The following is a 16,106-nucleotide window of genomic DNA, read 5'->3' on the forward strand; positions in this document are numbered from 1 at the left end:
CAAAATAAACGAGCTTCCATTCAATTTTCCACGAGCATTCCGGCAGGACTCTCGCTCTGACTCTCGCTCTGACTCTGTCTCTGGCTGTGGCTGGTTGCTGCTGGCTGTCAGTTTAGCATAAGTCGCTGTTTCATCCGGATGGCAATATGCATCGCCAACAGCTACAGAGACGGGCGTAACGCCAATAAGCACGCAATGACATTTTAGCATAATGCATTGCAGCATCTTCAAACTGCGGAGCCAGAGCCAAAACCAACAGAACGACAAGGACAACAACCAGGACGACACTGAGTGCTGCTGCTGCTGCTGCTCCTGCTGCCACACCCAATGGCATGAGACATTGCGTGCATCGCTCAACTGGCAAATGCAACTTCAATTGGGGCTTATCTATGTGTAGCCAAGGCATCCGAGTACATGTCCCATAAAATGGCCCGATTGGAATAATATGTACAAATGCTTTACATCGAGGCGGTCAGGCGAGTTGCTTTTCTCTGGCTTAAAGTGTCAGATGGCCCCGACAGCTCCACTTGGCTTTGCCGGGCCAGCACTTGCCACATTCTTGTTATCAATACGACCGAATTCAGATGGACCGCTGCTTATGCTAATGCACTTATTTGCATTGCTTCGTATGTCACAATAGCTATGCATACAACGAGCTCAACGGCGTGGCAGATACAGCTAGACACACAGACAGCGAGCGTATCCATATATTCCTGATTGAGAGAGTTGACCATGTGAGTCCTCTGGTCTGAAGCATTAGCATAATATTTTGTTAATGTTTAGGAAATCAACAAACTGTTTTAACAAATATTTTAAAATGACTTTAATAAAAAATAAATAAAATTGATCTGCGCGTGCTCTATAAAGACCTCCAGAATTTTTCAGGTCTCTAGGTTTTCATATAGATTCAGAGATCGACGCGTTCATGCATGGTGAGTTCCAACATAAATGATACTCTTGTAATGCAAACTTTTTTGGTGTCGTTATCTGTGATTAAGATAGTTATAAATAGATAGAGACGGATGGGCGGACAGACAGACAGAGGGCTAAGTCGATTCATCTCGTCCTCAGGAAATTCTTCTTCTAACTAACTCATTGATAGATCCACTGAATTTGGGTTTTATGATGTCATCATCATCTGAACCCAAAGATTTGATGCAGCTACTGAGCTTCAGCTGTATGATTGCAATCAGCCTGGTATAGCTTATGCAGAGCCACTGAAAAAAAAAGATGTGCAATTGGCTGAATGCGCAGACCTTCGAAATGAAATCACTGCGAAAAGAAAAAAGGAAAACTAAATTCAAGGCATTCGCGACTTGAGGCTCATGCATTGGGAATCTCATGGCGCATGCTAGAAAAACTGAAAATTAAATTGAATTTTCAGAAGGCACGCACATAAATCCGAAGGCAAAACCGTGGATCCATCCAGAGAGCTTAGCGGAGCGGGGGGCGTAAAAAGAAAATTTGTAGTTTGCTTTTGCCGACGGCCAGAAAATTTGTGCTCAAAAGTATCATAAATATTTGATTTTCACATTTTGCAGCGTCTCCGTCTGGCCGGATGTGTCTGTGCCATGTTCGCGAGGCGGAGCGGGGAGCAGGATCAGGGGGGAGAGGCAGTCAGAAAATTGATAAGATTCAATGATTACGTTTCGAAATTGATATAATTTGTGCACAATTTTGCAGCAATTGCCAAATGTCGCGTACGTGATAAAGTTTTTCCAGACGCTTGGCAGCTGGAACGGAAAGCATGGGGAAATGATAGGCGAACCTCGTATAGGAGGAGGCCATAGTTTCTGTAAATATTAGCATTATGGAAAGGTTGGCTATTTAGTGCTCTTAGCTGCTTTCATTAGGGTTAAAAATGCAACTGTCCCATCATTTGGGACGAAAAGCCTCTTAAGGAACACTCGCACATGTGTATCTGCTTGTATCTGTATCTGCGCAGCTCACATTGCCACAAGCCGGTGCTCGTAAATACATTTTATGAACACCTGCACATTACAAACTTTAAAATTTATGTCCGTATGGGCGCTTGCTGCCGTATATGGCTCGTATTTATGGATGTGGCGTCGTGAATGTTGCGGCATATTTGGTTTCGGCGTGCGAAATGCATTTTATGAATCTTTTATGGCTTTTAATGTAGAGACACCTGCAGATACACACACACACAGAGAGAGAAAGGGAGAGAGAGAGAGAGAGAGAGCGAGGCAGCAACCCACATTGAGATTGGCGCCACCTGGCGCTGACTTTATGCGGCACTGGCGTCACACAATCAACGCCAGCGAGTGCCCTCGCCGGAACGGCAATGGAGGACAGCTTGTCATAAAAAGGTGGGCGGCGAGGGCGGGCGGGAAATACCTTTACCTTTGCCTTTACCGCTGCCTTTATGGCGCAAAGCTGGATGCGGAATCTGCTCACGCGCGCGAAACGTATATCATCCTGGCCTAATCCATGGTGGGCATGAGTTTCACTAAGCGCAGCAGCACACGAAACACTCCCCGACCAAAAACTCCCTGGCTACAACAAAGTTGCAGCATTTTGATTTATGCCCTTCTGAGCTGGTTAAAGTATGTATGAGATATTTGCATACGTATATGTGTATGTATGTATGTATGCACGTTTGTATTGGGTAATGCTGACACGCCCACTCATTAGTGTGTGGGACGGTTGCCTAGCACGGATCTGTGTGGGCACACAATAATAACGTCGATGCCAACGTTAACTTCAATTTCAATGCCAGCAGCAGCGGATGCAAATGCAATCGCAGAGGATGTCTTAAGACACTCTTTTAACTGTAAATGAGACGAGCTAGAGTAACGCCTGTCCAAGCAAAGCTCAACAATTACTGAACCGCTGCTGTCTGAATAGAGGGAGAGCAACTGAGTAGAGGAACGAGATGTCTACATATAAAGTAATATAAGTGCCCTTCAGATAGAAAACGAAGAAGAAGAGCAGAAAGAGCCAAGGACTCCAGTTGGAGAGTTGCAAATTTGGTGTTTGATCTAGACCATTCTATTTTCTTGTATTCGCTAGACTGTAAAATACAGTTGCGATTACTGTAATGCCTAGTAGATATTATATACAGAAGGAATTGATGGTTTCTTGGTATTCAAAAGATTCCAAAACTACTAGACCGAGATGAACAATTATTTTACTGCATATTATCCTACATTATCCATACATAGAGAGCAGTTAGTAAATTATGATACTGTAAAATGAGGAAAAAATTGATGAAAAAATTAGTAAATATCGAAATGCGCCTGCTTTGTATGTATATATTTTTATGTATACATTTTTATATTCACTTTCTTTGTGTTATTTTCTAGGAAGAGAAACCGTATACTATTTTATAAAAGTGAATATTTCTTATATATTCATGTAGCTTTCTGAGAAATAATTTTCAAGCATATAAAATTATGTTCTTTGCCATGTTCAAAGAACAGCTTTATAAATTAATTTAAAAATTGCCTTTAGACATATGAAAATTGCAATTTAATAAACTCTTTATTTATTCTTTAATAAATCAAATTGAAATTCATTTGGTCTTGAGTGAACTCGAGTGAAAGTAGAGACAAAGCCAAGGCTTGTTTGCCATAAATATCTTAGTCCGGCACACTTGAGGCATAATTCAAGCATGACTCGGAATCAGTTCAGCTGGCAGCCAAGTGGGCCATGGAGCAAACTGAAAAGGCTCGGCATATTCGGGCATTTGGGCGCACTTCACTCGAATGTGAAGTCAATAAAGTGAAATTAATCACGTGAAATGCTGCACATTAAGATGATTGCATATTGTCAACGCACTCATCTCGTCTGAGCAATATCTCGGCCTCGCCTTCAATCACTCACTCATCCGAATACTTGACCCGAATGGGAGCTGAAATAAAAACTAACTAAAAATCACTTGCACTTTTTCAGTTTTGTTTGCTGTTCCTTTTTCTTTTACTTTTTCTCTGTTTCTCTTTTGTTTTACTTGTTATTGTAAATTGAATTTCAGTGTCATTTCAGCTACGGTTGAATGTTTTGCTTTCTGACGCTCTAATTGCATCTGATTGCAGGCGACGGCGCCAGCCAGAGTCTCGGGCTTGGGAACCTCACATCCGTATCCGTTGATTTTTCCATTCGCGTTGCTTTCTTTTCTGCAGTTCATCCGCCAGCAAACGTGAGCGAAATTTAAATGGAGCTGACTTTGCAGCTGACTGAGCTGACAAAAAAGCTGCCGTGGGAGGGGGAGGGCCAGCGAAAGGAGTAGGTAGTCGATGATACCCTGTCCACAAATGCATATTTTGAAATATTTCAACCAATATCGAGCTCCCCCCTCTGCGCACTGCATGCCATATGGAGTATGGCACAGAGTAGAGCATATAAGAAACAAATTGATTGGAAATTCGCAATCAACTAATGACATGACAATAGCAACAGCAGCAACAGCAGCAGCAGAGATTCAATTGTGTTTTCTCGCTTGCTAACATATTTGCAGACAATTAATCGCATGAACATCGAATTGTGATCAATTATTTTACAATATCATACTCAGGGGATTAAAGGACTGCTGCACGTACAACAACTAACTGTAATTTGGCGGTTAAATCAATTTGCAGCCACAATTAATAGGCTAAGCCAGGCCGCGGCCCGCCAGGTGTAAATGTTGCACACACACGTAGCATTTCAATTTCCTTGTCGGAAGAGACAGCAATGAGCGCGTGGAACTGGGCCGACCCGGGCAGGGGGTGTATAGGTGGCGAGCGGCCAGGGGCGGGCGACGGGGAAATTGGGAACGTGGTCTTTGAAGTTCATGTTGTTTGTCAAGAAAATGAATTTCACTTGACGCCGATTATGTGGCAGCTATTCAGTGAGCCAACTTATAGCTGGCAAAAGTTTTGTAAAACATTTCCGATATTTCAAAAAACAGCTACACACCGCATAGCCCCGCCTCACACCCCATCTCCTGTTCAATGCTCTTGTCGAGCGTGTCGTCTAACCAAAATGCCAAACACGAATGCCAAACGAAACGCTGCCTGACAGCAGCCAGCGGGTAGCGAAGGGTGAAAACTTTTGCCTAAATCACTTAACAGAAAACAAGTGTTGGCATATGCCCCGCCGGGCGAGCAGCGCCCCTCGATCCATCATTCGCACCATCTCATTTCGAACGGAAAACTTACTCTGCGAAAATTTGCTTCGTTTTCGTTTTCATTTTCATTTTCTTTTTGTTTCTCGCAATGCGAATGCCGCCTCTGTAGCAGGCAATGAAATATAATAACAAGAAATAACCGGAAGCAGCACACAGGATGCGTGCTGTTTGACATACCACAAACACATACACACACACACACACACACACATAAACATACACACACACACACACACACACACACACACACACACACACACACACACTGACACACACACGCCAAGCAGTTGGGAGTTGCGTAAACAGAAAATCAATTACATGTGCATACATACACTGTAGCGCCCCCTGTCGGCCTGCAGCTGCATCATCATGCGCTGCTTTTTGACGGTGCGGGGATTTACATCAATTACGGCACGAAAAGCTTTTTGACTTTTATTGTGACATAGGCCCGAGCGCAACTATATGAAACGCATGAATATTTCAGTCCCCACGGAGGAAGCAAGTTTTAAAAGCAAGTTAAGAGTGTGCCACGCCCACTGACACACCGGCCACATTAGACTTCGTTAGGCGCACACACGCACTCACACACACACACAGGTATCGTATAGTTCCTTGTGAGTTGGGTCATCAGCAAGCCTTTTAGCTAGAGACTTATACCCTGTAACCCATATGTCGTGTGGGCATATTAGGCAGAGCAGTTTGTGGAATAAAAGCCAATTTCTATTTTTAATATTAGTGGGGGAATTTTAATGTGTATTTCATTAAGCTGCATCTAAAATGGTAGCACATGGCATCGTAAATGATAGCCCAAGAGTTCATAGGGTGTGAGATGTTATGCTTTATGTGGCTTAAGGTGTAGATAACGGTTTAGTCATCAGCCTAGTATTAGCACAAGTTCAACTGAAACACGTAATTATCAAGCCAGGAAATAAAGAACTCAAAAGGCGCCAACCATTAGATATCCGATGAAGATCTTTCCTATAATACTTGATTATATTGTTAAATATTTGAAGTAATATACTTGTAACGTGATCAGTTACTAATAATAACTTATTATTTTTCTTAAATGTAAAAATCTTTAATAAAAAAAATTATATGTAATAATAATAATAATGACATGTGGTAGATTGAAAAAGAATGAAAATAAATAAAAAATATAAATAATATATAAATAAAGTTGTATATTCTTATTATTAAAAATAAAAAATAATATACAAATTATATTTTTTATTATTTTTATTTAGTTAATTATATTTTTCTCTATTTAAAAAAAAAAAAAAACTTAATAAATAAAAAAACATGTTTTCATCTACTAAATAGAGTACTTTGAGGCTGTGCAATGCCCGCTGGCTGTCTTCCATCTGAGCAGGCTGAAATGAGCAAAGCTGAGCCAAAACAGAGTTCAATTTAAAAATCGCTTGCATAATTTATAAATGCAGAGCGGGCAGCTGGAGCTGGACATTTATGGGCCACAGGCTGGAGGACCTTTGGTTCTTCTTCAGCAGCTCCTGCTGCTGCTCCTTCTGCGCCTGCTTGTGCTATGTTCCCCAACATCTGCCAGAGTCCGTCAACAGGCATTGAATATTTATCGCTTGGATTCCTTTGCTGCTGTGATTCCAAGAGAACAAAATTGAAAATGTGCCACTTTGTTTAATTTTATGCAAATCGATGTCGTCATGCGGTTATATTGAGATTGCTATTGGTATTGGTATTGGGGCTGGCATTGGCATTGGTATTGGTTTTTGGTTATTGTCGTCAGTGTTAAGTAACACCCTCTGCTGCTGCCATCTCGCTCGCTCTCGCCCGGGTTTTTAATTAGCATTTGACCAGGGGGCGGCCCCACGTGTTGCATGACTCTCGTCCTCGTATCTGTTGTCACACATCTCACATCTCACACATGCACATGCACATGCACAGGCACATGCAGTTGCAGTTCGTGAATTGCAATTTATTTTTGCCATGTTGCATGCCCCATAACCGCATAACACGAAATACACCACAATGCGGTTTTGGTCACGATGCCAATCCCCTCCCGCTCATCTCTCTCTACATAATGGCGTATTTATGGAAATTTCGAAACAAGCGCAGACTTGTGAAATGCGAAATGTGAAATGGCAAATGATGCAAACAGAAGTTTTGGCAAATGCCCTAAATTGTTTTCCTTTTTATTGAGCCAAACAAAAGTGCATTGAATACTGGAAAGTCTGCTCACTTTAAACAGCCAACGGCACAAATGGAATTTTCTTCTCCTGGAAAATATTTATTTATTGCATACTTTTGGGAGCAGCCACAAAATAGAACCACAGTTCTTCACATATATATATTTACATATGCATGCATAAATTTAAATAGAATTTCCCTATTCTCCTCTATTGTTTTTTTTTAGTGCCCCACATATAATTCCACATGATGAGCATTCCGGCTGTATTATTGAGATGCCTGTCCGTTGTTGGAGGCATTCCGGCCAACCCATGTTTAGCTCGGACCACGCCAAGTGCAGTTACTTTCTGCTATCTGACAACATTAAAACTGTCTGCTCAAGTTTCCAACTTGCCAGAAGAATTCCAGCTGCTTTGTTTTTCGTGTATGCGCGCATGTGTGCATGTGTGTGCGCCTTGCAGGTAAGACGTATTACCAGCGCAAAGCCACGCCCAGCTGCTTTCAGTTGCACGCGAGCGTAGCAAGTAGCGCAAAAGTTTGAAGTTTTATTAAAAATACACACCGCAACATTTCTCAAGAACTTTGAACACGAAAACGTGAGATAATTTGTAAAGCCAAACCCAGGACCACAGCCAACGCCAGCGCCAGCGCTAGAGCCAGAGCCTGAGCCCAGGCCGCAGTAGAGTGTCAAGTACTTTGGATAAACTTCTGTGACAGCTCAATTTGAGGGCACGAGAGTTGGCTTGTCAGAAATATTATAATTTCAGCAGATAGCTGGCTGGCGGCTCCTAATGAGCAAATGTGTGCTAAGGAGTTGACTCTTGGCTAACTTCCCCTTACTCCATTCAGCATGAGATAGACCAAATTCACCTGCTCTCGGCTCTGGTTTCTATCACAGATCAAGGGAATCAATTATCAGCCAGCAAATAGGGATGCACCGACGGCAACTGCAACTGCAATTGAGCAGCAACAACAGCAACTGCAGCAGTCGCGCACTGCACTTAACTGACAGTTCCGCCCACGCTGCACGCCCTTGCCGCAGGCAGGCATGCATCCTTGCCCCCGTTTCGCTGCTTGTCGCATATGCAGCCGGGCGATGCCTGGCAATGGCTCGAAACATTAACATCATGTTGTGGTTATGGAAATTAGCTAACAAGGATGACAAACATTGTGCGTGCCAAGATTTATGCGCTGCATGCAACTCAAGAACATGATGCAACGCATCCTGTGAAAATGGAACACAAACACCAACAACAACAACGACAACGACAACACCAACAACAACAACGACAACAGCAGATGCCCAGCAAGGACAATTGGAACTCGAGCATTACGCGACCACTAATTGGTATTTATTGCCACTTAAATGGGCCGAACTTGTTGCTACTTTTCACCTCGTATTTCATTCGAGTTTTTCCGTTCGCCGAGCGGCAACGCCCACTCAAAATGTCGGCGGCAGGCGTCGATCTCGCTGCGATCGGCCAATGGCAGCCGGGCTGCTATAATTAGCGATCGCGAGAGAACGAGAGCAAACGCACTTGAGAAGAGTGAGCAGGGTGAGCAGCCCGAGGAGAGTGGCAACATGTGTGTGTTTGGGTGTGTGTGTGTGTGTGGATGAATGTGGATATGTTGAGGCGGCTCGCATCTTGAGGCTAATTTCAGTGGGCACACGACTTTGGCACGGTTTAGTATCGTCGCGACAATTATCGTAATTAACTCGTTTATGTGTTGTGTGCTAATCTAATTAACTAAGTTCGCGCAGGATGCCCCCAGAAGCAGCAGATGCAGCCGCGCAGTGAGAAAACAAAATAAATTAATTCAATCAGCATCCAATTAGAAAGACAAATGAAGAATTTTAACGCACAATTCGCACGCCCAATTGAATTGTCTGTTTCTCTGCCCTTTTCCTCGCATCGCCATCGCCATCGTCACCATTGCCCCCATCATCGCCATTATTAACAATTGCCCAATTAGGGAAAACAGTGATTGACCAAGTGGTTTGCACAAGAATCTCAATTCAATTCGCCAGCCATGTTAAACTATCAGCAGCAGCTGCATTCCATACCCGTCGATGGTGCCGGCAATTTCTATTATGCCGCCTCGACAATGCCGTCGGCGACGTCCAATGCATCCGGACCCGGTTCCGGGCCAGCTCACACCTTGGCATCCAGCGAGGCGACGTATGCCGCGCCGCCCGCCCCGCCCCTGGAGCTGGATGAGAAACTGCATCAGGCCGCCTACGTCAAGGATAAGGAAATTGCAAATCGCCGAGAGCTGGACAAAATGCATCGCTTCTCCGTGGACAATCTCATCGAACTGAAACAGGATGCGTTTGCCAAGAGCAAGTTATCCATGGAGCTGGCCAATAACTTTGGTAAGTTAGACTCTATTATATTATTATATTATTATTAAATAATAATTGGGATCACATACGCATCAGTCACAGCAATATAATCAAAATGCGATTCGTTTCAAATGCGACTTTTAATACATTTGAGATAATTTCTTAATTTAATTAACACTCTCAAGAGACTCGCCTATATGTGAGATTTTCTAGTTATAACAGCCTAATTATGTATCAAAAATATATATTTTTACGATACATTTGGGATAGATCCTGCACTCCACATAATTACGTTTTTTTTGACAGACGTATAATAATTGTTTTTTTTTTTTTTTTTTTGTCAAATATAAAACTAATTGTAACAGCAAAAATACAAATTTAATATGAATTATAATATTTTTTTTTATTTTCCTTAAGAATTTTAAGTTTTTGCCAAGATTTTTTATATTTATTTACAACATTTTATTATAATAACATTGTATAAATATTTCAAATTTCCTACCCTTTGAAAATTTTATAACATATAAGTGAAATTATTGACAAGGTTTGTTGTTTTGAATATATAGTTCCAATATAAAAAATTATTAAAATGTTTAATAAACGTATTTAAAAAGATATTTTTGTATTGCAAATATAGATATTAGTATCATTTTGAAGATAAATATAAATTGTGTATATAATTGTCTTTTAAATATATAGAATAATATATATATTTAAGATATATAGAAATATATATATATTTTTATATATTAGAATAACTTTCAAAAAATACATAATCTACATTGATTTTTCAATAGTTATATTCAAAAAAAAATGTTTATTTTTTTAGAAATAAAAGTTGCTCAAATAAATATTTTATTGATTTGTATAATCGCTTCAAAATCAACTCAATATTTATATTAAAGATCAATTTCAAAAATTATATATAATTAATTATAAATTATATATAAATATATGTATAAAACAAAGTAAAAAGGCTCAGCATCCGTTGCATCTTTATGATTTATTATTATTATACCATAAATGATAAAAATTTAATAATTTATGGATTTATCGCATAAATTAATATCAACAATCATATGTATTTTATAATTCATCACTCCAATATATTCGATAAGCTGCTTTGAATTTGCAAATGATGATAAAATTATACTTAAATGGGCTTTCATTTGTTAATCCCTGCTATTCACTTAAGGTAGTTTAAAGGCATTTTGTTGTTTATCATTTCGACATGCCACACGTCTGCTTCAGGGTGGTAATCATCGGGCTATACATTCCGTGTAGTCAGATTCAGCTTCTTTTTTTTCCTTAACCCAACCAAATCTTTTACCCACGCCATTTGTCTCAATTTGTCAGCGGAGCTGTCCGCGGGATGGCATCGTAGATCAGGCCAGGCGCTCCATAAGAGCAACTGCAGTGCCGCACCAGGTCCCAGGGGAGGAGTGGGAAGACGAGCTGTTTAATTTGAATTGCCAGCGAATCGGGCAAGCAGCGATAAAAAACAGTTGTGGCTTAATAAAATAAAATAAAATAAAAAAGCAAAGCACGAAAACTCCAAATCGAAAGGGAAACCTCAATCAGATTTGTGGATAGGCATAGACATGGGCATGGGCATGGCTAGGGAAAGAGAGCCGAACTGAAGACGGGCACATGTTACAATCCGAGCAATGATAAAAATAAACACACACGCCTCTGGTCTCAGCCATTTACAGTGAACGTGGGATAGGGGCTGCAACTGAAACTGCAACTGCAACTGCAACTGCAGCAGCAACTGCAGCAGCAACGGTAGCGGCAACGGCAACGGCGACTGCGACTGGCTGGGATGTGGCTGGTCGTTTTATGCTCCACTTGGAAAATATAGTCGTTGGGCTGCGCTCTTTGGCGCTTCGGTTGTTCAAAGGCATGCGGCCTCTGAGGGAATATCATGTCAGCTTTGATTACGTTTTGTCATGTTGACATTGTTGAAGTGTTGTCTGCAGTCGGAAATGCAGCTGAAAGGGGGAAAGCAAAGAGGCACAGCAACTGTGTGCGTGGCCAACGATTGAGAGTTGACTCCTGATAGCATTGCCATTGCCAGCAGTGACAATGAGCTGCGTATATTTCATAGCAAATTATACCGCTGACAACAGCACGGGCCTAAAACCAGGCCAGGAGACAACCCGGAGCCGGAGCAGGAGCCGGAGACAGAGCCACGCCAGCGCCCGTGCGCTCCTTAGCTTTTTCGCACAGCAGCAATGGAAAACGAAAAAAAGAAAATGAAAAATGAAAAATGAAAAAGAAATATGCACACAAAGATGAGGCTGTCATCCATTTGGTTGTGCAATTGGCGGCGGCATAAATGAGCGAATGTCGCCCACATATGGCACCTAGATGTCATGCATGAGCTGTAGTTGCAGCTACCCAAATAAATCACATGCATAACTATATCTACTTGTATGTATAAGCATATATATATTTATATATATGTGTGTAGATATCAACATATATTTGCCTTTCATGCGTGCGCATAATATCATAAATTTTCAGCTCATTTCAATTCAAATTTATCATTTACCAGCTAAACATCGCATACTGCAATACATAACATGATTTTCATTCAAACATAGCTGAAAACATGGCTATGTGAATGTAAAGAATTTTATATTCCATTATATGCTATACTACCAAGAATTCCTTAAAAGAATATTAGTGCGGAATCTCTAGTTCAATTATAAAAAAAAAAAAAACGTATATTCTATACGACTGTCCTTATTTTTTATAAGTTAAAAATATATTGTTAAAAGAGCAATATGGTTTTTATTAAAATTTAAATATAGAATCTTATAAATTTTGTATTGATATTTAAATAAGAGATACTATTTATTAACTTTTATAACAGATCGTAACAAAAATACTAATATGAACGAAAAAATTTAATTTACAAAGTTTTCCAATGTTACTCAATATATCGAAAATAAATCTACTTATTAGAATATAGGAAAAGTTTATTATTGAGCGAACAATATGTAATGAACAATGAACAACAATAATACATAAATGATACTAACTCTTTTAAAATGAAATAAATTGAATAAATAATTGCATTTGTTGTCTATATTAGAAATATTTTATTTCTCTTGATAAGTTGAATTATTCTTTTCAAATACTTAGAGCATATTTTTCACTTGTTAATCTCAATTTACTTATCCATTTTGAAGGTATTTAGTAGCTCAGCCTGTTTTTAGTTGTATACACAAATGTATACATCTGGATTAGGGTCCTCCAGTCCACTTGAATGTCCAACTGTGTGTATAAACATAATCCACTTTTCGTCAGTTTCTTTTTGAGTATGAAATTTGAAACAGTTACTAGGAAATAACCCCATCTTACATATAAGCATATTGAATGCGTCCACTTGAAGTGAGTAAGGCAAACCGTGTTAGTTAGGCTTCTAAATTTTTTATTCATTTAAATTGAATATTCCTTAATGTTATTTGTTTTCCATAAACCCTGGAATTTTAAAAAGATTTCTACAAGAAGAAATAGCCTAAGTTTAAATTACATTTAATCATATTAGAAAGATTTATAGAATTCTCGATAATATATGAGAGATTTTGATAAACAAAATTTAAGGTAAATTTGAATAGCATTCTTATTATAAATAAAATACTCCAGTCAAGTGCCTTGACTGCTAATACATTACATTTTAAATTTACTTTTAATTAGAATATTAAATATTATCATTTGCATTAAAAATAACAATCATAATGATTTCAATGGAGCAAAAAATTTTAAATAATATACCTAAAATATTATTTGTAAAGCTTCATTTATTTTTAGACAATACAGTAGAATCCGCAGACAAACTTGAGCAAACTAATACAGTTACACGGTTGAGATTCATTTGCAATTAAAGTTCCTTTTTTACATATTGCCTTCTATTGACTGTTATAAGCCCATTATAAAATGTTTAGAGTGTTATGGAAGCACGATTTGGTTATCTGCAAATTCTTTTGCATACGAAATGATTTTATTTATGCATACACTCTGCATATTCTATTCAGCTCTTGTTCTTTTTTTTTATCATCTTTGTCTTTCGTCTGAAATCAATTAGTGAAAGTAGCTGTTCGCTTAATGTCACAATTTCGGTTTAATTAATAGATCGTAAATTTGTGGCGTTTGTTGTGTACGTCGGCTTGCCACCTAAAATTAGTAGACAGCTGCCCGAGCATGTTGAAATATACATACACTCACTCATATAAATATGCATGTATACAAATATATTTTATGACCCATGCCAAATGTTTATGACCCTCCCGTACAGCGCCAGCGAAAGGATCAACGGGAATGCAAAATTTAATGTGTTGAGAAACATAAAAGTGCGCCCGAAAATTCTTCGGCTGACAAATTAATAGTATATGTCCGGGCTCTAATCGATTATTTATGGGGCTTCCACGAATCTCAATAAAAGCCAAAGATTTTCTTATTAATTGTTCTATAATTGTCTTCCGTTCTCGCTCTCCTTGTCGTTGTAGGCGGCGTTGGCGGCGGCGGTGCCGTAGATTACCCCAACAATCTCAACTCGGGGCATTCCAGGAAGCCGCGTCGCAATCGCACCACCTTCAGCTCAGCTCAGCTCACAGCCCTGGAGAAGGTCTTCGAGCGCACCCATTATCCGGATGCATTTGTACGCGAGGAACTGGCCACCAAGGTGCATCTGAGCGAGGCACGAGTGCAGGTAAGCCACGGGTTAGCTTAGCCAACCATATGAACCCTTTGTAAGCTCCAATCCACCTCAGGTCTGGTTCCAGAATCGTCGTGCCAAATTTCGGCGCAACGAGCGCAGCGTCAGCCTCGGTCGTCCGCTCTTGGACACGTCGACGCAGCTGGTGCCGGCTCCGGTGCCCAACAATATGCACAAGTACCCCAATTTGACGCACAGTGCCCCACCCGGAGCATACGCCCTGAACTTTGCACCACTTGAGCTGCGCTCCTGCCAGAACTATTCCAATTGCTATGGAGGATTCGGCGCGAACCCAAGCAGTGCCAATGGCGTCTGCTCCTTCTTCGGGGCGCCCAACTACTGTGTGAACTACGCGAAGAATGCGTATCCCTCGCTCTGATGTGCGATGGAGGCGAAACTCATCTGTATTTCAATTAGCACAATTGCATTATTATAATATTATTTATACGAAATTTATACCTGACTAATATATAAATATAAATATATATGTATATATATATTTATATAGTAGAGCTTTTAATAAAATATGCTAAATTAATCGGATTCTAATTTGATCTGAATGAGCTCAGCGGCGCGCGACCTCAGAGCTCATTTTACATTTTCTTATAGTTAAATTGCGTTTCACAGTTAAAAATTCATAAACATAAATGCCAAAGGGGGAGTAAAAAAAAAAAAAAAAAACATTTCTATGGAAAAAACCAGGCCAATTTATAATCATTAACTATGCATATTTTGCCCTATCATGAATACTTTCCGGGCTTTTCAATTATTTAGCTGTCACAGGTTTGCCAAATTAACATCGCTGATTTAATTATATACTTTGATAGATGAATTAATTAAAAGTTCATATGCATATCTATGATTACAAGACTCAAATGTGTGCGCTTACATATATATATATATATATATGTGTGTGTGTGTGTGTATGGGTGTTTGTGTGTCTTATACGCATGTGTAAATTTGTATAATAAAACTTAATTAAAGTCGAGCAACAAAAAGGAAAAGACTCTGGTAAACTTTTCCAATCCACATCCCCATTGAAGTACATTAGGTTTGCGGCTAACGCAATTAAAAAGACAGATTGCCATAATGAATGGAAACTACAGTGTGTTGAAACCTGTCTGAGACAGCAGGTAAATTAAGGTATTTATGTAACTTAGATTAAGTTTCAAATGACTTTCTACTTTGTATGCAGAGAGAGAGAGAGAGAGAGGGAGAGAGAGCAAGAGTTATAGTCAATGGCAGCTGAGCCAAAACTTCCCAAAGGATTTAATGCAAATCTCTATGAGACCATCTAATTTATCATACAATAAAGCCTCAACACGATTCCATACATGAATAACTAAGAGTGTTCTATATACGGGTATGCGTGACTACCACATACCCTTGGCATATATGGTTTTATAATACTGAACGTAAGAGGGAGAAGGAGGCGTGAATGAGCCCATAATGCACACAGAAATATTCTTGTACAGGACGATGAGGAGCTGAGCTGATGAAGCCATGTCCATATGTCCGTCTGACTGTTCGTATTAACGGAGCTATCTATAAATGTTAAATGAATACTTACTTTCCTATCGATATCTCATCTTGAGAATTACTTGAATACCGTATGTGCTAGACTCCCGATTTACTTTGTAGGTACTTATATATATACATGCATATCTATGTAAAGTCAATCAATTTTTACTCGTTTTTTACCGAGTATTTATTCGTCTCTTTGAGTTTTTTGTTCAAGAATTTTCCACGAC

At 39.6% G+C, this 16,106-nt stretch overlaps 1 protein-coding gene across 1 annotated transcript; it reads left to right on the plus strand.

The window, feature by feature from the left end:
- Window positions 1-8,962: 8,962 nt before the first annotated feature.
- Window positions 8,963-14,997, plus strand: LOC108620296 (uncharacterized). Its single transcript, XM_089470956.1, has 3 exons — window positions 8,963-9,662; window positions 14,147-14,349; window positions 14,411-14,997. The coding sequence occupies exons 1-3, from the start codon at window positions 9,320-9,322 to the stop codon at window positions 14,732-14,734; spliced, it is 870 nt and encodes a 289-aa protein (XP_089327082.1). The 5' UTR covers window positions 8,963-9,319; the 3' UTR covers window positions 14,735-14,997.
- The last annotated feature ends 1,109 nt before the right edge of the window (window positions 14,998-16,106 follow it).

This window comes from Drosophila arizonae, chromosome 5, assembly GCF_054131065.1.
Source record: "Drosophila arizonae isolate 15081-1271.41 chromosome 5, UAZ_ARI_1.0, whole genome shotgun sequence".
Classification (NCBI taxonomy): domain Eukaryota; kingdom Metazoa; phylum Arthropoda; class Insecta; order Diptera; family Drosophilidae; genus Drosophila; species Drosophila arizonae.